This window comes from Sardina pilchardus, chromosome 10 (assembly GCF_963854185.1).
Source record: "Sardina pilchardus chromosome 10, fSarPil1.1, whole genome shotgun sequence".
Lineage (NCBI taxonomy): Eukaryota > Metazoa > Chordata > Actinopteri > Clupeiformes > Clupeidae > Sardina > Sardina pilchardus.
Genome location: NC_085003.1, coordinates 3128759 through 3153279, shown reverse-complemented (window position 1 = coordinate 3153279; position 24521 = coordinate 3128759). Strand labels below are relative to the sequence as shown.

The window sequence follows — 24521 nt, the reverse complement described above, 5'->3', positions numbered from 1 at the left end:
TTTAACTGGCTAGTCTTAAGAGAGCCTGAGACAGAGTAGATTGTTTAAAAGTTGAATGTAGATCGTCTAATTGATGTTGATAGGCAGACGGTTTAGAATGGGTGGATGAGTGAATGGTTTGAAGAAGATGAATGGATAGCAAGTTGGATGGAATTAGGAAGACTTAAGTTGATACAGTTGATACAGAACAGAAAATGTAGTCTCAAGAGAGCCAGTGTATGTTAAAGCCTGAGAGAGAGAGAGAGCTGCTGCACCTGGACTGGCCACCTGGCGTACGATTCTAATTGCTGCCGTGATGTCATAAAGGGTAATGTTAAGTCTATGGGGAAATAGCTCAATGTTAAATCTATGGGGAAATCGTTTTTTAATTCATAGTTTAAAAAGTATAAAAGTTACAAAGTTGAAAAATACAAAGCACACATGGCATAAGCAAGACCTACGCAACAACGTTTGAATGAAGTTTCTACGTTAAACGGTTGAAGCTGAATTGCGAGCGTTAGAAGAAGAAGAATAAGAAGCCTAGGAAGAACAGTACAGTGCATTTTCATGCACTGTAATAAGAAGAATAGGAAGAACAGTACAGTGCATTTTCATGCACTGTAATAAGAAGCCTAGGAAGAACAGTACAGTGCATTTTCATGCACTGTAAAAAGTACCCTACTGCAATATTCCCTGTAGAAAATCAGCTTGGAACAAGACTGCATATGGTACAGACATACCCACTGTGCTTCATGTTGGGAGGCTTGTCCATCCTAACGGCCAGCTTAATCTTCAGGTCACTATCCTGACTGTGCTTAGGGACAACCATCTTATGCAGCTCTGCAGCCTTGGGCCCATTGGTGGTGGGGTTGAGAACCACCTGTTGAGAATGCAACACACAAAAGAAAGAGGACAGGGACAGGGCTACAATGAGACTTCATTATCCAACTCTTTATCTCTTGCGCTGGATGGAGGGAAAGGCACTGCCATAGATAGGCAGACGGGGGGGTGCTTTAACAAGAACATGGAGCCTTGAGGATGAGCAGATTGTTTGCTGAGGATTTCTAATGGGAATCTCTCCATCTGTTACCCAGGGAAACAGCCCTAATGACTCGGAGATTCACACTTGAAGCGCACCAACACACTTTATCATCTGGGCACACACACACACACACACACACACACATGCACAGATACGCACGCACACGCATGGAGACACAGACACAGACAGATACAGAAACCGACAAGCACACACTCACTCACCGCACTCTCTCTCTCTCCCTCTCACACACACACAGACAAACACACACTCATATTTTTAACTTATGACACAACATCTGCTAATGGCAGATTACAAATCACAGACAAATGATGTGTAACGGATAAATCAAATCTTGTGAGAGATACAGCCTATTAGTCCAGTGCCATGGCTTATGAGGGAGCGATGGCGTCCATCTCCGTAACTGTGTGAGATTCTGAAGTGACCATAGTGGTGATCGAGGAGCACTCTTACCCTCCCCAGCTCCTTGTCCTCCAGGGCCAGTACTCCTGTGCTCTCCGTGAAGAGCTTCACCTTGACCACAGGCAGGGGGTGTGTGGTGGTGAAGTCTCCCTGGGTTCCCCATCTGAAAGGGTATCCATCGTACTAATTAGAATCGTAGAAGTTTAGCTCCAAAACACACGCCTATGTGTCTTCTCATGTAGAAATGAAATCTAACACTACCTTCACAACACAACTCATCTGACAGACGATGAAAAGACTCATTGATTAAGGGCACACAATCACTAGCCTGCATACCAGACTCTCTGACTTCGCATTGGCAAACGTTTATTTCCTGGTTGGTGGATCCTTGTCTGAAGTTTGAAATCAATGGAGTTCCTCTCACATTTGTTAATGACGCATGTTAACCTGGGGTGGACACAACAATAACGACTGGCTAGCAACTTAAATGTAATTGCTCTCAGGAACACCCTCTGTTCGTCGGTTGGTTCGGCTTCCTGGAAGCTTAAGTAAATGAGGGTGGATCAACCTATTCAGAATGTTCTAGTATTAACACTGCAGGGAAAAGAAATTGAGCGGAAGTGCGTAGACAGGCGGAGCCAGGCTACACTATTCCATGATAGGAACAAAAGCCATGATCCATGTCTGTTGATGGACAGCAGTAAAAGCCACAACTGATCAGCAGAATTGAGGTGTGTAGGGTTCGGTTCGACTGATAAAATGGTATAAGGTTCCAAATCACGTAAAATCATGTCAAAAAGCTGAAGATTCAGCTGAATCTCAAATCGAATCATGGATTAATTGCATCCCTACTCTACACTAGTACAGTCTGATCATGTGGATTTACAATTAACCATCATGTGGATTTACAATATCTGTTCCCAAAACAATATGCTGTTTATGCCTAATACACAAAGCCTTAACACATGCACTTGTGTTGTGATGGTTATGATGTGGAAGTGGCTGACATGATGCTGGGATTTCCGTGTGGGATTCTCCTGTGTTTTCCTGTCTGGCTCATCTGGAGTGTTTGGGTGTGCGCTCTTGGTTCCAAATGTTCCTATACAGTATGTGCCTCATCAGTATGCAAATGTATGCATCTGAACAGGAATTAACATGTGCATGCACTGCAAGAGAATTAAAGGAAAGCGCTGCTGCATCTTCACTATGCACAACTGTTTGTGTGTCAGTGTGTCTGTGTGGGTTCATATGTTATCTTTCAAATGTGTATATTCTTTTCTGAAATGTTGCGTAACGCTGCATTGGCATGCACCCATAGTGATCTTTCAATGCACACTGCCAAAGCCGTGTCTGTGTCCCAAAGCAAGGAGATGAATTCCCAGGACTTGGACCAGGCTCAGAGGAGCAGGTATGAAGCATTGGGAATCAGATACATATCATGAGATGAAGGCAATTTCACTTTGATTAGTTCCAGCTGCTCCTCCCCATTGCCACACACACACGCACACTGCATGAACACACACACAAGCACTCATACACACACATGCACACACTCACACTCGCGCACGCGAGCACACACACACACACACACACACACACACACACACACACGCACACACACTTTTATCAACCTCAAACTCATCACCTGTCTGTAAATATTATAATCCTGGCACATACTATCAGTGACAGGCCTCTTGCTTCAACTGTCTTTCTGTTATCTTGTGCAAGAGAATGAGAAGCCTGATTGGTTTTGTCATTCTGTCATTCAGCAGTAGTTGTGTGAGCTTAGTTCACCCAGTTCAGCTTGAGGCTGTTTGAGGAAGTCAACACTACGAGTGTACGTTCAGACATCTGCTGCTCCAAAGACAGAGGGAGACAAAACACTGCCCACACACAGCTGATCTCGTCTGGGTGCAAATGTCCAAGTGAGCTAACCGTATGTGTGACGCCACTTCAGCATGAAATGCATATGTGTCAGTGCAATGTGCAAGTGGGAGAATGTGTTGAGTGTGTTTGTGTGGATGAGAGTGTGCATATGTGTGTGTGTGTGTGTGTGTGTGTGTGTGTGTGTGTGTGTGTGTGTGTGTGAGTGAGAGAGAGAGAGAGAGGGAGAGAGAGAGAATGTGCTTTTGAGAACAGCTAATAAAAAGTTGAAGTGTCCTCAAATTCTCTACCTGACCGCGGACAATCCAAAACAACAGAAAAGGTCTCAATTTTTCACTTCCTCAGTTGCCATGGCAACTGAAATGCGACACAGCCATCAAGCTGTGCTTTGCCAAGGAACAAAAGCCAATTAGCAGTTCACTTGAAGAGGAAACAGGGGAGTGTTCTGAGGCCCAGTGGCAAGCGCTCTTTCATGGGTGTTGTTGTTTATTTGGGGAGGTGGGAGGGAGTGCTGTTAGTCAGCATGTGGCGAGCATTCTTCTCAATTCTTCTTAGTCCACTCAAGCTAGGGTCAGGCCAGTAATGAAGGAGCACTGCTGACTGCATGCACATAAATGTTAATTGATCTGTGCAAAGCAACATTCTCAAAAGTACACCGCAAACAAAGAGTCTATATAAAAAAATAATGTTGTAGATTTTCAGAATAACTTCACAAGTCCTTGGGGCAGCACGGTGCAAAGAGGCTAATTCCAGATCCACTCTGAGCATGCTCGCATCTCAACAGCAGAGCACCAGAGCACCATCACACCAGAAGGGCTCCCTGTGGATATGACTCATATCAGGCATAAAAGGGCCGCTGCCTCCACCTCAGTAGATAGAGGCCTTCCATTAGAGAGCTGCAGTGCTGCTGGAGTGTGGCTAGCTCATCAGCTCTAAGCCATGTCTAATCATTTCTATGGGTCTACCCCTATAGACAGTCACAGGGGTGGAAGGACTGCTTTTACTCATCTAGCTCTCCAGCCAAACAGAAGCATCGGCTTGTATTCTGCTGTGTTGTCAGGAGAGTTTCTAACTTTGTCTGAAATCTCTGTATGTCAAGTGTGAAGTCCTCCTCCTCCTCCTCATGCTCCATCATCTCCTGAGGTCTCCAGCATGAGGAGGAGAGCATGTGGGGCGAGGTTAGTGACACTGTGAAAGGAACACACAGAATGCCAAGCCATGTGAGATAATGCCCCCCACTGACCTTTCTCACCTGGGCTCTGATGTCTGGGAAGAGCATGTCATGTGGAAGGTGATGCAGAAACCAACATCTGGGGTATAGGTGAGAGCATTATGAGAACGTGATGGGGAGGTGAGCTGGTGTAATAGGTGAGAGCATTATGAGAATGTGATGGGGGAGGGTGAGGTGGTGTATAGGTGAGAGCATTATGAGAATGTGATGGGGGAGGGTGAGCTGGGGTATAGGTGAGAGCATTATGAGAACGTGCTGGGGAGGTGAGGTGGTGTATAGGTGAGAGCATTATGAGAACGTGATGGGAAGGTGAGGTGGGTAGGTAATAGTGTTGCACGATATACCGATACTAGAAAGGTATCACGATGCCTTAACGCAAAAAACGATACGATTTCCGACGTTTTTAGAATCGATACTTTATTAAAGATAACTTTCCGTGTCTGTGCAAGAAGCTGCTCCAACTATCAGTCATGCTCCTTGAACGCAGAGGCTAGTGGGCGTGGCTAACTTTCCCCTCTCACACGCAGCCACAGTGTGTGCACGCAGCAGGCTGTGAGTGAGTGAGAGGGAGAAAGATGGCTGCAGGTTCAGTAGCGCCTGCCGACCGTCCTCGGCTTGCTGATCAAATAGACGGGCGAACTGAAGTCTGGAGCTATTTCGCATGTGTCGATAGTGAAGGCAAGCCCACAGACACAACTTCAAGAGATGTAAACAAAAGCATGCAGGCAACGTCCAACTTCGCACAGCACCTTGCGGACAGACATCCCGACCTTTACAAAAGGATTCAAAGACCGAGAGGTCAGCGAATGTGATTGAAAACACCATGATCAGCCCCAATCGTATCCACAAACTATAGCCTAAGTGAAACGAGTGTGGTGTATCCTGTAGGCTAGTTGGAAAACTATTTTTTCAACACTGAATTTTGACGAGGCATAACGACCGTAAGCATAGAAACCTCCTTGACGGAGGTAATGTTTTCATTGGGGTTTGCTGTTTGTCTGTCTGTTTACAAGATGACTCAATGTTCACGCTGATAATTGTAACTTTAGCATAACTTGCAAACGATCTATTTAACATTCAATCAGTTCTGGTAATATTTATCATGGCATGTAGTCTGCCTTTTTTATTATTTCTTAGATATGAGCTAGGCTACAAACTCTCTAGAGCCCATAGCCAGAATGTGGGGCAGCCGTGGTGTACTGGTTAGCGCACCGGGCTTGTAACCGGAGGGTTGCCGGTTCGATCCCCGACCAGTCCACCATGGCTGAAGTGCCCTTGAGCAAGGCACCTAACCCCTCACTGCTCCCCGAGCGCCGCTGGTTGGGCAGGCAGCTCACTGCTCTGGGTTGTGTGATTCACCTCACTGTGTGTTCACTGTGTGCTGTGTGTTCACTAATTCGGTTAAATTGGGTTAAATGCAGAGAACTGAATTTCCCTCACGGGATCAAAAAAGTATATATTCTATTCTATTCTATTCTATTCTATTCTATGTATTGAGTCCAAACATTAATTTACTTGCTTATAATTTTAACACGTGTAATTTGTAACAACACAACATGTGTAATTTGTAACAAACAAAAAAAAAACTATTGACTAAAAAATAATGAACGTGCGGTGACTTTATAATGAGCCCAGAATTGACCTGCACACTAGTGTATTACATTAAACTCCCATTATACACCTGGTGGAGGTTTGCGTCCTACTGAGCATATTGTCTGGATATAACAATTATACATTATGGTCTCTGAAAGTCAGACAATCAAACTACATGAAATATTAAAGTAGGCTAACTTGTGCACTCCCTCTACAGGAAATGTTAAAGAAAAGTGGCCGGCAAATATGTTAACAAACAAGAGATAATGCTCATACTAGCTCTGGGGAATTATAAAAAATATTTTTATTAGTGCAATTTGCTAAAAAAAAAAAAAAAGAAAACGGGCAGGAACAAGCTGGTTAAAGTGAAACCGAACCAGACCATTATTGATCTTTTTTTCAGATATTTTAGAAATCGACTATCGAGGTATTTATGGCAGGTATCGAATCGAAGTCATAATTTTGGTATCGTGACAACACTAAGGGCATTATGAGAACATGCTAGCTGGTGTATAGGTGAGAGCATTATAAGAACGTGATGGGGGAGGGTGAGCTGGTGTATAGGTGAGAGCATTATGAGAACGTGATGGGGAGGTGAGGTGGTGTATAGGTGAGAGCATTATGAGAACGTGCTGGGGAGGTGAGGTGGTGTAGGTAAGGGCATTATGAGAACATGCTAGCTGGTGTATAGGTGAGAGCATTATGAGAATGTGATGGGGGAGGGTGAGCTGGTGTATAGGTGAGAGCATTATGAGAATGTGATGGGGGAGGGTGAGCTGGTGTATAGGTGAGAGCATTATGAGAATGTGATGGGGAGGTGAGCTGGTGTATAGGTGAGAGCATTATGAGAATGTGATGGGGAGGTGAGGTGGCGATGCATGGCGTGCCTTTTCCTAAAGCTCAGCTGGTGAGGGGTAGGTAGCATGAGGCCGGTGGGTAATGAGAGCACTGCGCCTGCAGTGGGCTTCATTCACAGAATTCACTCAGTGGGCTCAGCCTTTGGCATCTGTGAAAGGGCAGGCTGATTATCTAAAGGACTCCCTCTGTGGGGAGACTAATAACCCAACTGGCATTATGGCCGAGATCTGGGACATGGTCAGTGACTCACCTTTAATCAAATCATTAGGTGAGACATTCCATTTTCTATCATGTTCACAGCAGAAAGCCGTGAAACATTAAAATGGCCAAAGGAGTGTGAGAGACCCTAGTCTAGTCAGTGAAAATTCATTTTTAGTCTGGCATATGTCCTTAAATAAGCTTCACACATCATGCGTCTCTCTAGTTTAAATTGAGACATTATGTGCCACTTGACAGATTGGGTTCATCAGTGCCTGGTGGAATTAAATGTGGGAAGTAATCTGTTTAACGTGTAACTGCTTGAGCTCTAAAGGGCAACACAGTTTCACTAAATATCAGTCTGCACATATTCAGCTCTTTTAGATTCATGAATTTCATCCACGAATAATTAAAACCTTAAAACCTAAAACCTAAAAAAAGAAACTAGAAAGTGCCTATGCACCTTTTAATAGGTTCCTTTAGGCAATCACTTGGCAGTAGCATCACAGATAATAAAGGCCAAAAAAGTCAACATTGCACAGCTACAGGCTGTTGCTTTTACAGTCCTACCTGCCCCTACCGTGGCTACATCCCAACCTGTAAGGCTGAGTCAGAGGAGAGGCCTGGGCCCTCTGTTACTGCAGTGCCATACACTAAAGACATGATCTGACTGGGCCCTCTGTTACTGCAGTGCCATACACTAAAGACATGATCTGACTGGGCCATCCTGGGAAATCAGGGATGTGGAATGTCATGGCCTGCTGTTTTCAAATTACAATCCCTTTCATGGCCTTCGTAGCAGCATTGAAGCAAGATGCACGAATAAAAGAAAACAAATGTGATGTAATGGTATTACTAAAGTCCAAAGGCAATTCATTTGCATTAGACCAAAACAAACAATACAATACTTGGGTCAGAAAAACATTGGAGATATAAATATGAACTAAAGATATCATATCAGCAATAGGGCCCCACCCTGCTGAGAAGAGATCAATAAAACAAGTGTGAAATGTCATCTATTTTCAGAAGTTGACAAACAACTGGTGAAATAAAGGCCACCATAAGACCCAAGAGTGAGTGTTAGGCAGCTGGTGTGAGCACTCACTGCGGCCGCGACGCCTCAGCTTGGTCAGTCTGGAGCTTCTCTCCTCCCTCCACCTCCATGGTGCAGTACACAATCCTGTTGGGGGCCACAGAGCGCAGCCCCTGCACCTCCATGATCACGATCTGTACACAAGCAGGGGTGCAAATCAGTCAGCCTGTTATCAACTCCTACTGTCCACGTCAACACTCCAATATCAGAGGCAGGACATGTAAATGGCTGTTGGGGGTTGTCTTTATTGAGTCTTTATTCACCATGGTTAAGATTTAAAAGATCAAAATGTAGAGATGTTTTGCCCATTGACTTTAATGTCTTTATGATGAACTATCTACCAAAAATCACTGTGTGCAGCCTCAGGGTCCTTCCCTTACTTCCCATGCCCAGTGCCATGTGACTCACCTCCAGTGTAAAGGAGAGCACCACATCTGATTTGGACAGGGGGAGGTCCCCCTCCTCTCCCATGTCCAGGAAGCTGTTCATGGGGGTGAGCTTGGGCTTGATCTTGGGCTTGAAGTCCTTTGCTACAGGCTGGCTCTCCAGGTTGGCCATGAGGAGGTTGACTGCAGACCTGAGCTCCTCTGTATACATGGCCTCCATGTCACTGGACACAAACTTGGGATACCGCCGCTCCTATCGGTTGGACACTGAGGTCAATATTGCTCTACTGAATTTCTCCCAATTTACATAGAGATATACTGTATCCATGGGTGTGTGTGTGCCCAGTGTGTGTGTGTTTTTACGGTTACCCTGGCTATTTTCTCAGCTAGTTGAAGCCTCCCATCCAGCTCCCTGCGGATCTGTGCTGCCTGTTCGTCCACATTATCCAGCTAAGGAAAGACACAACATTAAACCAAATTAATTAAAGTATTGCAGGTACTTATGCATGTATTGGCTGTATTAAACACTGTATATACAGTATATATTCAGTTAGCAATTTAAGAGCATCTGTAGGAATATTTGAAGCAATGCTAATAAGATAAAGTTGGTGTACTGGTTGGTTGTTGTCTTACTATGGATTGCATAATTGCATTACATGCATTTATAAAAATAATTAAAGACACTTCAAGTGTAACAGCACTGTCTTCAGCAAAAGAATAAGCCTCTAAATATGACATTTCGTGGTGTAGACTGAAGATCTGGGAGTTGAAATGGCCACATAGGCTTTACTGTAGGTAAGGAAGAGGGGACTTTGGGGGAGTGTAATTATTCTGATCTATAAAGATAGGAGAGTAGCTGTACTTTCATCTAACATTTTCCTACATTTGAAATCTAGAGTGCTGCTGATTCTGAGCACAAGATATCTCAGTAATAGCAGAACTATGAGATGTGATCATCTCAAAACTGCATGGCAATTGCATGAACAGAGATGGCTACAAATGATTTGGATACAGGATGGTTGAAAACCGCCTCTCTTTTATGTTAATTGTAGTTTGGTGGGCCTGATAACTGAAAAATAGCTTTTATCTGTCAGGAAATGTCATCTCCTTCTCTCTTTCACACACTCTTTCACACACTCACTCACACACACACACACACACACAAAAAAAATAATTCACTGCAGCATGTAGTTTGCCCTTTTGTGTAATGTGTGTGTGTGTGTGTGTGTGGGGGGGGGGGATTATAACACCCGAGGGCCATTTTCTGGCACCTGTGGCCATGACCCTGAGCTGAGCTGCAGGACTCCAGCCATTAAGCAGCAGACACAGGTCTCTCCAGGGCTGTCTAGCGGCCCTGTCAGAGCACATGCCCTCCACACGCCCTCAACAAGCGCAATCAACACTTTTCACATGTCTAGACCCCTCTCAGTCTATTCATTTCCCTTGCAAAAGTGGGGAAACATAAAGTGGGGAAACATAGACTGGTGAAAGCTACTGTAGCCCGATTTGGATTTCGCCCTGCAACTCGCCCTGATAGGGCTGGAAACCTATCTACCTGCAAGACCTCCTTCTACCACCTCCGTAACATATCCAAACTCCTCCCCATTCTCTCTCTCTCAGATGCCGAAAAGCTGGTTTATGCTTTGTCTCCTCCAGACTGGACTACTGTAACTCACTTCTCATTGGGATCCCTAGCAAGAGTCTGCAGAGACTCCAGTACACCCAAAACTCTGCAGCTAGGATCCTGATGAGAGTGCGGAAACATGAGCACATTACCCCCATTCTCCACTCACTCCACTGGCTTCCGGTCTCCACCAGGAGTGAGTACAAGAAATAATCAATCCACAAAACACAACATGCTCCCTCCGCTCCACTCACTCAAACCTCCTCCACATACCCAGAACCAGACTCAGGACCATGGGAGAATGGCTCTCTGTGCTGCTGCCCCACGCTTATGGAATGCCCTCCCTGACACCTTGAGCGCACCACAATCCATTGACTGTTTTAAAAAAGGCCTAAAGACATTTCTTTTTAGCAAAGCTTTTGGTCCTCTTTAGATGTTCTTAGACCTTTTTCTTTTTTTCCTCTTTTTCTTTTTTATTAAATTGCTCATCTTATTTTAGTTTTTAACCTGTAGCACTTTGAGATCACCAATGTAAAGTGGATTGTAAATAAATTGTATTATTATTATTATTATTATTATCTCCCCTGCTTGTCCACGTTTGCTGGAACCAATCACAAACAGCTTATCAACTATGCACACCCGGATTGTCGGTCTGATTAGTTGAAGGACAAATGCGTATAGATTCGTTTGAACTATGCCCATTGATCATGCCTCTTGTGCTGTAGAAATAATGTGCAGACTCCCTAGACTAATGTTCAATCTTAAAAGCCAGGCTATAGGGAAATATTGAGAGTTTCAACAGAAAGAAACAATACACAGAATGCTATATATCCTCCTTCAGCAAAGTTCTAGTCAAAATCCAATATCCACAAATACTGTATCTCTTCAGAGATGTGTCTGTCTGAACAGATTATAGAGTATACTGATATGAATATCAGTGGATCAAAGCAAGTGTTGTGGATGGTTTGTGAATGCTGCTGAAAACCTTTCTTAATTGTTGACCATGGGTTACATTTCTATTACATGTGCCCTTCAAAAAATTAATCAAAAAACATGTGAATGTGTGAAACATAACATTTAGTTGACTTTCTGGGATGCATACTGTGGTGTTATAACATAATGTATAATAAGATGTATCTGGAATATTCATTACAGGTTGGTCACTGATTCAGAGTAGACTAGCCACTAATTATGCTGTCAATGTTAATTTCTGACAGGTAATTAGAATTCTGGAATGTATCAACCCATTGCTTATCGATGTCTAATTAGGCAGTAATGCATTCAGTGTTTGTGTTCACATTGACTATGGTGAGCAAAAGAGCACAGGCAAGTTGATTACCCAGAAAGGGATTAATTAAGACCCAAAGTCATCACTATAAATAATTACACCTTGCAACACACCTGGATGGTTTCAGGATCTTAGCACAGACTGGATTGCTGAAGTTGAATGTCAATTTCTCTCGATTAAAAACATACATACTGAATATTTCTCTCAATGGTATACAGCTCTTAAGTCATCACCAGGTTATACAGTATCTGAAGGCCAACTACACAAGTACATTTCCATAGCTGCCTGTAGCTTGGCAAGGATATTAATTATAGCAAAACCCTATGTAAAATCTCATCCCTCCAACCTGTGATTGAAAAGTTATACATTTTAATCCTAGTTGAATTCTCTTTGTCGTGCTGTTTAACAAGGACTGTACTGTACTTTTTGAATATATGTTTTGGTTTAAGCACTGTGAAGAGGACTAATATAAAGCCATATGAAATTTGAAAAGCTTATCTCTCTTCTTTAAGTCAGTCTAATTTTGATATCAGGAAGACATGCAGTGAAAGTTATACATAACATGTGCCTCCCAGGCTTCTGTCAGTAATCCAATCAGAGAAGAAACATCAGCGTGACAGCTTGAAAGGAACTGTCAGTTGCAGTTTCTCTGACACCCTTTGTCAAATATCCCTCATAAATGTAGAGCAGGCACTTACCAGAAACTCAAATTTGTATAACGCACCTGGTGATATTGATATTAGCAAGGTGATATCGCCCTGCAGGTTAGCGCTATCTTATTGTTTACCAATTTTACTTCAAATGAAGTTACATAAAAACATATACTGTAGATGATAACTCAACAGCAATCTCATTAATGTCTCAGGCATTAAAGCTAGAAAAGACACACACACACACACACACACACACACACACACACACCCTGCAGCTGCATTAGCCTACTAGATACTGACACTTCTTTGGTTACCAATGATTAATACCATGACTGCATGCTGTCAGTGAGTGTACAGGCTGACTTTTACAAATCACAAATTGGGGGGGAAATATATTCAAGCATATTCAATTAAAAGTAGCCTATGTTGAGGTAAAAAGGTCGATTCATCTGCTGTCACTGACCTCTTAACTGCTGCTGCACTGAAGGGGTTGGCTGAACTGACAAAAAGGGTTTGATGAAAGAAGCCATTGGCTTTGATTACATGTCTGTCTTGTCACAGGAAGATGAATATCCAGCACCATCTGTGAGTGAGCTGGCGCTAATTTATGACCTCTTCCTGTGAGCTCACCTGCTAGCCTTTTTCACTCCCCCGACTGCTGTAAGCTAACGAGAGCTGACAGGGGGGCTCTGTGGGGCTAGAGAGGCTGGATGTGTTCATTAGGTGGGTGGATGACAGCGAGCGCACTCTCCCTCTCTCCCTCCTTCTTGCCTTTTGCCATGTGTTCTCTCCTTCCGTTTCAGTCCAGATTGGGGTTGATGACCTCTCTGATCAGATGCGACCAGCTGTGGCTCTCCACCCACCCACCTGAGCAAGCAGACCCCAACATGTGCATCTCAACCCCTCAGGCACAAGCTCTCCTCTCTGCTACAGGGTAGAGCATCATTTACATGCCCTCATTCATTAGAATGACACCAATAGCGCCACTCTATGAAGCCACAGTCAACTCCAAAAGTATTGAAACACATGCTAAAGTTGACAATATAAAATCATCTTTTGGAAACTGATCTTAATGCTTTAAATGAAAAAACACATCAACACATACCCTTCACCATACCAAGAGATTGGCATGGTTTTATTTCAGTTCTAAAGCTGATTTGAATTGCATTGAGCTCAATGAGAATGAAACCAGCTAATAGGCTAACTGAAATAAAACCATGCCAATCTCTTGGTATGGTGAAGGGTATGTGTTGATGTGGGATTATTTGAATCCCAAAGGCCAAGGGGTGCATAGTTCCTCTATGGGAATTTTAACACATAGGTTAACATAGGCGTGCCAATACTTATGACCCCTGTATTTTAAGGAAAGCATTTATTTATTTACATACATTATTCATTCACAAAGAAAATTGATGTCCTTAAAGGTTGAATATTTCCTCATCTTTTCATTTAAAGCATTAAAGGAACACTTCACCGTTTTTTCATATCAAATTATGTTATTACCTTAATTAAAACGAGTTGATACATACCTCTCACGTTTCAATGCGTGCACTTACTGGCTCTGGCGCGCGGCGCAACTTTGATAGCATTTAGCTAGCCCAATGCATTCATTAGGATCCAAGCAGAGATGACGTTAGAAGCGACCAAACACCTCCATGTTTTCCCTATTAAAATACAGTTACACCAGTAGTCACACGACCAAGTATGGTGAGACAAAATAAAACGTGGTGCATTTGTAAGCAGGTAAGAGGGGTAACTATATTGTGTGGCGCAGTAATATCATCACTCTTGCACTTTCAGTTTCACTTTAGAGTGAGTATATTACTGCACAGTCTAAGTGCTCCCAATGTTATTCCGCCATACAATATAGTTATCCCTTTTGCCTGCTTAGAAATGCACCATGTTTTATTTTGTCTCACCATACTTGGTCGTGTGACTACTCGTGTAACTGTATTTTAATAGGGAAAACATGGAGGTGTTTGGTCGCTTCTAACCTCATCTCTGTTTGGATCCTAAAGAATGCATTGGGCTAGCTAAATGCTATCAAAGTTGCGCCACGCGCCAGAGCCAGTGAGTGCACGCATTGAAACGTGAGAGGTATGTATCAACTCGTCCTTCCTTGAGATAAATTTCCACAAGATGATTTTATATTGTCAACTTTAGCATGTGTTCCAATACTTCTGGAGTTGACTGTATGCATGTGTGTGTTTGTGTGTTTGTGTTTGGTTTAGCCATCTTATGATGGTAATTCTATTGGTTTTGCTTGTCGTATCACCTCAAGCTGGTCATTTTAGTTGGTGTTGCTGGTCTACCATGGCTGGTTTTTACTGGCCATGCCAGCTTATGTTGATTCTAGCAAACCAGCACTACCATCTTACATCAACAATGTCAAGCTTGCAAGGCTGGTCACCAGCATGACCAGTTTCTTCAGATGATCACGCCAGCATGTCCAGCTGGTGGCCGAACCAGCTACACCAGCTACCAGCATAAGCTGGTTTCTTGCTGCTTTTTTTCAGTAGGGAAGTCATTGATCTTAGAACCTTTGTTTTAACCTTTTATGGAAATAAATACAAGGCACATGAACAGGTTTTAAAGAGTGCCAGCAGGGCTGATGGTGCTTGTAAGGTTTCTGCTGCTTTAGATTCATGAATCTCTCTGTCCAATAGAGAGAATATCTCTTGGATGGATGTAGCTGGTGTTTTAGAGCAAATGTATTCCTCAGTAAATAGTTCCTCACATAGTTCCTCACATAGTTCCTCCTGTGTGGAACAGTGATGTCACTTAGAGCCAATTAGAGACAGGGTAAAGCCCTCACACTCAATCCCTCTCCTCGGGAGACAAAGTGACAGGCACCGTGAGAGTGACTGATTACCCATCAGCCTCTAACCTTTACATGTCTTCATTGGACATGGCAACACAGTGTAGCCACTTGAGTTTGGATGATTAATGAAAGAGTACCAGAAAAAAAGAATAAAAGAAAAGACGATAGTTCAGATCTCCTGTGAGACCCTCCACCATTTGGACGGTTTGAGATCTGAGCCGCAAAAGGAATCAGATGCACAGGAGCTGGAGATATTGTATAGGGTCAGGGGTACTCTCAGTGAGACTCTGTAATAACTATTTTGGGAGAGACAATTTCTGCTAACTAACTAATGGTGCTTAAGTGGAGACCTACTGTAGAAGCCTGGACCAAGCGTCAACCAATTCCTTTCTACATCCAATGACTTATCAGTGTTAGCACATGTTGCTCTGAAAGAGCACGTCTAAAGTAGCCTAAGTAAACGCTTACTACCATGAAGATCTATTACCATACAATGAATACATTTCATTCTAAAATGAGACCATCGTTGTCTTAAAACAGGGGTTCCTGATCTTTTTTGGCAGGTGACCTTATTTTGATGTCACAAAACATTGGTGACCCCAATCATTCACAACATGTTGTGAGAGCACGCATCTCATCTCTGCTGTGACATCCAGTAAGTCATTTGATTTTGAAGCATTACATCAATCAAAGATCTCATGCAGGCTGTCTACGTTTATTTTTACGTAACCAGATTGTGATGAAGAACCGATATTAATTTCATGAGTTTTTTTTTATATTTCCTTTATTCAATGTTACAGCTAATAACAGCTTCAACTCTTCTGGGAAGACTTTCCAGAAGGTTTAGGAGTGTGTTTATGGGAATTTCTTTTACCATTCTTTCAGAAATGCATTTGTGAGGTCACACACTGATGTTGGAGGAGGAGACTGGCTCTCAGGATCCACTCTAATTCATCCCAAAGGTGTTCTATTGGGTTGAGGTCAGGACTCTGTGCAGGCCAGTCAAGTTCATCCACACCAAACTCTTACATCCTTGCCTTTATGGACCTTGCTTTGTGCACTGGTTGGATTAGGAAGTGGCCATCCCCAAACTTCCCACAAAGTTGGGAGCATGGAATTGTCCAAAATCTCTTGGTTAAATGCTGAAGCATTCAGAGTTCCTTTCAGTGGAGCTAAGGGAGCAAGCCCAGCTCGGGGATGGCCCCTTCCTATTCTAACATGACTGTGCACCAGTGCACAAAGCAAGGTCCAGAAAGGAATAGTTGAAGCTGTTATAGCGGCAAAGGGTGGACCGATGTCATCATAAACCCTATGGATTAAGGATGGGATGTGACCAAAGTTCATAATATGAATTTGATATTATTAATATTATATGAGTCAAGGCAGGTGAGCGAATACTTTTGGCAATATAGTGTAAATTCTTATGTAATGTTCTGGTCAATTTTAAGATGCCCAGTATCTTAGCCAACCCCATCTGAATTTCATGTGACCCGGTATGGGGTTCCAACCCCAAGGAAAAGGAAACATAGATTATTACAGTAGATGAGCTGATCGGTCTTTTGTATTATATGCCCTCAATGGTGCCTTCCAGGCAGCGCTGCCTTCAAGGCACTTCTCCCCTCAGTTTAGGGGTAGGATGAGGGTTGAGGGGGTTAAGGCTAGGAATAGGGTAAAGGTAGTGCCTTTTAGGCTGTGCTGCCTGGAAGGTGCCGTTGGGGGCAAAAAACACCATTGAGCGTAGATGATCAGGTGTTGACGTGTTATTAACAGTATAGATGATTCTTTAGGCCACTTACTTGACAGGCATTGTAGAGTAGCTGATGCTCAAACTTCTTGATGCCCAGGATGAGCTGGAACATCTCGTAGAGCTGCTCCTTGCTGAGGATGAGCTCGGACACGGCGCTGAAGTGCGCCCGCTGGGCGTGGCGCCGCACGTCCTCCTCGCCGCGGTAGATGGCGTCGAACTTGGTGATCCAGGAGCTGAGCACCGTCTCTTTGCTCAGGCCGTCGATCTCCGGCAGGCTGCGCACCCGTCTCTCGATGTTGTTCTTGAAGACCTCGCGGAAGTCGTTGGCGGAGCAGCCGCCCCCGAGAACCATGCGGGCCACGCGCTCACTCTTCAGGAAGCCCTGTGAGGAGCAGGAGAGCAGAGACGCTCCATTACTTAGCATTATGGGCCAACAACGGGATCATTGGACTTCTCCCATTTATTTTCTATTTTGATAATTAGGCTGAATACATCCTAAACCATTGAAAAGGGTTTTATTTGCACTTTACTTAAAGTCGGATTTAGAATCCATATGGATAAAGCTGTAGCATTAGTAAATTGTAATACCGCTTGTAATACCAAAACACATTTCATGGATTTATTTATTTATTTTCTTGGCCCAGCGGTGTAGTCTTGGGGGAACGAGAAGTTGTTGAAGCATGAACAACACAGCAGATGGAGGCAAATCACTGCTCCTCACTGGGAGTAATGGAATGGAACAAAAGCACTTCAGCCAGTCAATCTCACCAAACAGGGACACATCCATTCTGCATCTGCACCTCAGAGATGCTGACAGAAAAGCACAACAACATGGAAATGCACTTTTAAATAAGTAACTTCTGTTCTGTTCTGTTTAATTTCACATCAATTCATAAATTGTCCTCGAAAGGGATTTGGTTTCTGTTTTGTTTAAATCATGTGAGCATGATTAAAATACAAAGTCACAACATGACATGCTTGATTGTAATGGTGCAATAACTATATAAAGAAAATCATTCTAAATAACTTCAATCAGTTTTGGCATTATACCACACTTTCACTTCATGAAATTGTACCATATTATGTTTCTTCATTAAAAACAAAGCCAATAAAGAAAGTGTGCATATTGTTATTTTAGATTTTGAATCAGCATGGCACATGGCCTATTCTTTTCCCAGTGTGCACTTTTGCTTCACAGGAGACTGGCAATACTGGGATGGCTGTTGCAAGAGCTCCAGATTCGGACATATTCCACAACTCTTGAGGACAACAGTCTTCTTTTCTTATCAACATGATGTAGCCCACAGCAAAACAGCGGGTGCACTCATCTTGTTACATTGACATACCTGGATGTTGTGACGATCATAAACCCACCTGGCACTACATTCAGCTGAGATATGCTACAGCATTCCAGTATGACATGCTTTGAAATATGAAATGTGTGAACAAAGATTTATCAAGTAAGTGATACAGGTGTGTATTACCAAAGTTTTAGAAACAAGCTTCTCACCTACATTCAGGCTACAGCAGATGAATCACCCGCTGCCACCAGGGCAAAGGCAAACAAGCTCACTTTCACAAACAGCACTGATGACATAAGTCACAACATGGAGACACTTCCCACATCCACAGGACATGTTCTGCGGCACATCTCCCAGCACGTGAATCATCTGAAAAATTATCTTCTATTTAAATATATTTCCACCAATGTTGTCACTATATGCTTTACATTTTCTTAATGTGTGTTTGCCTTGGATTTTGGCACAAGGGATTTTAACATCTAATCCTGTGTATTAATGTAACACTAACTAAATACATTTCTCCCCGATGATCGTCGGTGTCCTATGGCTTTTGACATTTTGACAGTTCTTGGAGTATTGCAATGTCTCAGTTACAGCACCCCTATGGATGAAGTTGCACTAAGAATTTGGTATGATGTGACATTTACAGAAGTTTAAACCTTCACATCAAAAGGGATTGTTAAGCAAAGTGCTACATTATCACTTTAGATTATTCCTACATGCTAACTTGCTTATATTTTTGTCAAAACAGTTCCTTTGATAATTATTGCTTAAAAAGCCACAGATCTTAATAATTCACATATAATTCTATTGTTTATTTAGTCTGGTTTTCACCATACTAAACTCAATATTTTAAGATTGAATATTAGTCTGGCGAGGCGTTTCGCTTTGTTTTTACTGCACTTCGCGTCGCTTAAGTTTCGTTTTTGGCGCGTCACCGGCCAATAGCGTGCCAGGACTAGAGTATGGCCGTTTCTGATTGGAGCCAAAGGTTCTGGCAGTATACAGCGAAAATAGATCTGCTGGTTTCCAGCCTGAGCTGCCGGGCAAAATTCAAATTCCCCGGAAGTTCAGGCAGGGTTCACCCAGCCTATTGTTTATTGTGTCCAGTTGAAAAATTGGACATGCCTAAATGTTCTCCAGTGGCCAATCCTGCCACTCTGAAAGGACATGGCTCAACCTATACTATTTTGTGAAGCCAATAATGGGCAACTAATACCATACATATAACCTCCCTGTACCTGTGAAGCAAACCATGCAACACTTGCCACTGTAGCAAGGAACACTCAAACCTCCAAATCATTTAACCATTTCACACGCACGCACGCACGCACGCACACACGCACACACACACAACCAGCTTTGCTCAATAACAAGTCCCACTTAGCCCCTTAGTCAAGATTCAAATCTGGTTGAATCGGTTTGACCTATTGCCACGCTCCTCTCTGTTGTGCTACCCGTGCGCCTATATCTCACACAATCCCATCTCAAAAGCCCTTGGTCCTAAATGTCAAATCTCCTGGCCACCTGTGGGAACATCTGCGACTGCCAGAAACTCTGAGGGCACCTGCTTAATGCCTCCATTTTGTAACGCAACAAATGTCAGACATTATTACTAATGAATTGGCCACCAAGGGACTTCCTTTCCCCCTACTGCTCAGCTTAATTGGCAGTTTCAAATCTCATTCAATTATTTATAACAGACAGAGCACCGAACCCCTCTTATTTCTCAGTAAAGAGATTAATATGAGAGACTAATAAGACAGACACCGTTCACAGCCTTTGATTGTATTATTAAAGCTAATATCAGTGCAGATGAATACAGCTGAGGAACACTATGAATAATACTCAACCGCAGCATATACCACATAGGGATTTAGGACTACATGCTCAGAACACATACAGTCATTATTCTTTATGTTATGGACTCAATTGTTATAGACTCTTCCTCTCCCTCTCACACACACACACACACACACACACACACACACACACACACACACACACACCTATAGCTACATTATATCAACATAGTGGCACGGTAATAAACGTAATAGAATAAATGCTAGTGATAGGAGCACCTGCGGGGGAGAGGCCATTTGAAATATTCATTGATGTGTGCAAATGTGCTGCTTTGAGGAATGCCTGCGTCTAGTCTCATGAAAGCATGAGTGCAGATGTTTCACTGTGGGAGCAAAATAATGATCCCATATCCAGAAGATAACATATGTTCTGGCGCAGACATACAGTACACAAACAAATCTAAGCACTCTATACAGTTGCTATTTAACCCTCAGTGGCTCCTGCAGACAAAGGATAGACTCATTTGGAGGTCATTATCAGAGCCCTCATGCATTAAACATCCACTGCAAAGTCACCGTACTGAGGGATTATTATTATTAAATCATTTCAATATCCACTGCCATACTCCCCTTTCTTCAGTCAGAAGCTGGTTTTATAAATGGTTGGTTGTGACATTAATCTTTGAAACGTTGCATTGAATTTAATGTGGAATAGTGAAAGGTTCAACATGTGGTACCACCCAGAACATAATGTGATTTGCCAAATGCTGCCAATTGTTGCTAATTAGTTGCATCAATATCTTCAGCAGCTTTCTCAAGCGTCACAGTGGTAGTGACCCATATGATGAAGGCAATGGGTGAACATGGTGGAAAACAAAAGCCGATGCCTAGCACTGCCAACAGAGCATAATATGATATGTGTGAAAAGTCTTACGGACTGCTGAACAAAACAGCAACATGAAAGCAGTATGTCACACTAGCAAAGTAAACACTGCAAAAAGTTACTAACATTTCAAGCTAAGCTTTGCATGCAGATAGAAGCCTGAAATAGAAAAATCATTTATTTAAAGGTTCTGCAGACTACGGAAGCTAGCAGCAGCAATGTGCATCAATCAGCCTTGAGAGCGGTCCTGGAGAGCAATACATTAGATGATGATTAAAGGTGTAGTCAGCGATTGCGTAGGAAGTTGCGTTAATACAACCTCAAATCAGACAAAGTTGAGACGTTGTGTAAAATAAAAACAGAATGTCATAATCTGGAAATCTCGTCAACTCGTATTTAGTTGCAAAGGACACAGATACTGTAACATATCATATGTCGACAATAACAAATTTGACTATTTCATGGAAATAATATACGTTCATTTTGAATTTGATAGCAGCAACATTTTCAACATTTGATACATTATTGTAGTCTGGTTTTCACCATACTACTGTAAGCTCAATCTGTTAAGATTGAACATTAGTCTGGGGAGGCTGCGCTTTGTTTCTACTGCACTTTGCGTCGCTTAAGTTTCGTTATCGTCACGCCACTGGCCAATAGCGTGCCAGGACTAGAGTATGGCCGTTTCTGATTGGAGCCAAAGGTTCTGGCAGTAAACAGAGGAGATAGATCTGCTGGCTTCCAGCCTGAGCTGACGAGCGAAATTCAAATTCCCCGGAAGTTCAGGCAGGGTTCACCCAGACTAACATTATTGTTCTTTTTGCAACTTGGGTTTACAAGACTTGTACTGTATATGATCACATTCTGGCTGTGATTGAATAAAAGGAGGAGTGGTAAATTATTACTGAGTCAGGCTTTCAATGCCAATGCCTCGAGCGCTTGACTACTTCGTTCACCCAGCTCACCAATGGTAATTTCTCTCTGAATCTCTGGGCAGTAAATACACACGTTTATGATACAGAGTTTGCTGTGTAAATGGGGAACTCGTTTCAATTACACTTGTGACAATCCAGCACTAAATCAATTCAAGGCTGTGAGAGTGTATAATGGGTCTAAAACATCTAATGAAAAAGCCATCAAACTACAAAGTTAACAAGACACAAAGCAATCTATTCCTGTGTTATTGTACACAGGATGAACAAGAGGGCTCCCTGTCCTTAACGGCAACGGTTACCAATAATGCATCCCTCTTTGAGTCAAATCCATTTTGTAAGCCTGCTGGCAAGATATTGATACATGTTACTGGCTTCCTATCACAACTAGAATTCAATTCCAATCCCTCACTCTGGCCCACAGGGCACTTAGTGAATCAGCACCTTGTTATCTTAATTCCATGATCCAGCTTCATCCCCCCATCTCACCCACTATGATCATCTGATGAGTGTCTGCTCTGTCGGCCTTATATCAACACTAGGATGTCACAGTCAAGACTACCTTCATCTGTGACTCCTCGTTGGTGGAATGTTTATACCTAATACTACCCTTCGTTCTAGCGGTAGTTTGGGGATTTTCAAAAAGCATTTAGATACTCATCTTTGAAAGCATTGAATCAGCATTATACCCTTTGCATGTACTTCTTGTCTCTTATGTGATTTCTGTACCCATGTGTATTCTCTTGTGTCTTTGGCCTGTATTCAGAGTACCCTTGGTTTATTCCTTGAAATGTTAGAATTCAATTTTGTGATCTTTTGTGTAAAACAGGTGTGACTCCATTGTATACATTAGGTGGGCAAGAATGGGGGGGCTTTCACACCTCCAATTGTCACCTGTATGGCTGCTAGAATTTGGCCATGTGCATGTTGGGGTGCTCCTATTTAACGACCGTCTAGGAAGATGAGCCCACTGAGTGAGAACAGCCAATCATGTTTGTTTGTTACAAAGGTACGGGTGAGATACTGGTGAAACCCTTCATCCTGATTGTCCAGATCACTTTGGTACTAAAAAATTACCAACATCTACTGATCTTGTCTAACTCCTTACAGAGTACATGTTTATGGTAATTGTTGTTATGACGATTTGCAATTGTTATTAAGTATAAGTATATATACTTATACTTATACACAGCACGCAGTGAATCACAGTAACCCAGAGCAGTGAGCTGCCTGCCCAACAGCGGCGCTTGGGGAGCAGGGAGGGGTTGGTGCCTTGCTCAAGGGCACTTCAGCCGTGGACTGGTCGGGATCAAACCGGCAACCCTCCGGTTCCAAGCTAACCAGTAGGCCACGGCTGCCCCGTGTTCAGTTAAAATAATTTAGTCTTTACTATTATTAGTATTTTATGTTGGCTATATGACTACTTTACACCGTTAATTTTTATAATAATATGTATTATTATTATTATTGTCACTTTGGACAAAAGCATCTATCAAGAGCCACAACCACAACACAGATTCAAACTCTGAGCATGTATGATTTTGATTAATAACTCAAAAGTTCACAATTCCGTATTCACAATCACATGCATGGTGTGCCGGGTGCTTTTTAAGTGCACCTAGTCATTCAGCCCCTTGAAGCTCATTTCCTGCCTGACTACGGCATGCTGTGCAAATCAATTTTCATAAGCAAAATTGAGCATAATTTTAGGCCTGTTCCAGAAAATGCATGCAGTAGTCACAATCAGCTATGTGCTTGTCACTGCCATGGAAGGGATCAATTTAACCTGAGGTGAAATGCCTAGTTTAGCTATTAGCTGCCCTGACAGAATATTTCCGCTTTCAGACATGAGAGCAATTTGGCTTAATGATATAGTCAGGGTAAAATGAAACAGAAATCAATATCTTAAAAGTTTCCAAGCTTTGAGAATAAACTTTGGAGGCTTGGAAACCAAAATAGTCCCCAGTTCCATTGAAAACTTCGGAACATTCTTAAAATAGCTTGTTACTAAGGTGAGGCCTACTGATTGTACAGTATCTGAAGGAACACTCTTTGCAAGCATTCACAAACGTTCGCCTATGTTCGTGAACTTGAACGCAACATGCAATGCATAGGCCAACACCATATGTCAGCAGTCTGCTATCCTGTGGCTCACTCCACAGGCCAGGCGGTGACAGACTCTCGTTATGTGCCACTTTGTAGTCAGGATGGAAAGGTACACTAAATGTGCATATGGAATAAACATGCACTGCTTCAATGTAGCCCTCATTGGAATAGAATTGGATCTAATTGAAGGCAGACACTAGACACTCACTCACATATAAACAAGATGTGGGTCTGCTGCGGTCAGCACACTGGTGCTAATCCCAACAGCCCAGTGTTCCCTGTGGACAAATATCTATGATGCCATGCATAAAGGGTTTGAAATGTTTTGGTCAGTGATATACCAGATTGAAAACACGGAATTCTTTTGGCTCTTATTGTGCCTGGTCACTTACATTGTATCAAAGAAAGGCCGCACACAAAGCGCTTTCTTCTGTGACTAGATCTGAAACATCCACATGTTGCTAAGTAACCTGCTGCAAATTCAGAAATGCATTTGTGTACATATCTGTCTCTATGTGGAGGGCATTTAAATATCAAATTACTGATTAGTCCACCTGTCTGAGTGTGAAGAAACTCCTGATTGTTAAAACCCACACTTTAAGATACACATTCTCCACTGGCCAAATGTGTGTGTTTTTGAGTACGCTGTAGAAAACTAGTCATTTACAACATGCTATGGA

At 42.7% G+C, this 24521-nt stretch overlaps 1 protein-coding gene across 2 annotated transcripts in view; it reads right to left on the bottom strand.

Moving 5' to 3' along the window:
* cadps2 (Ca++-dependent secretion activator 2) overlaps positions 1-24521 on the bottom strand; it is a 117931-nt gene that overhangs the window by 75093 nt on the left and 18317 nt on the right. For both annotated transcript variants that reach the window (XM_062546766.1, XM_062546767.1), the window contains exons 3-8: positions 16867-17199; positions 9054-9134; positions 8707-8937; positions 8311-8432; positions 1493-1604; positions 720-859 (exon numbers count right to left, since the gene is read on the bottom strand). In XM_062546766.1, coding sequence (XP_062402750.1) covers positions 720-859; positions 1493-1604; positions 8311-8432; positions 8707-8937; positions 9054-9134; positions 16867-17199 — 1019 coding nt within the window. The remainder of the gene's footprint in view (positions 1-719; positions 860-1492; positions 1605-8310; positions 8433-8706; positions 8938-9053; positions 9135-16866; positions 17200-24521) is intronic.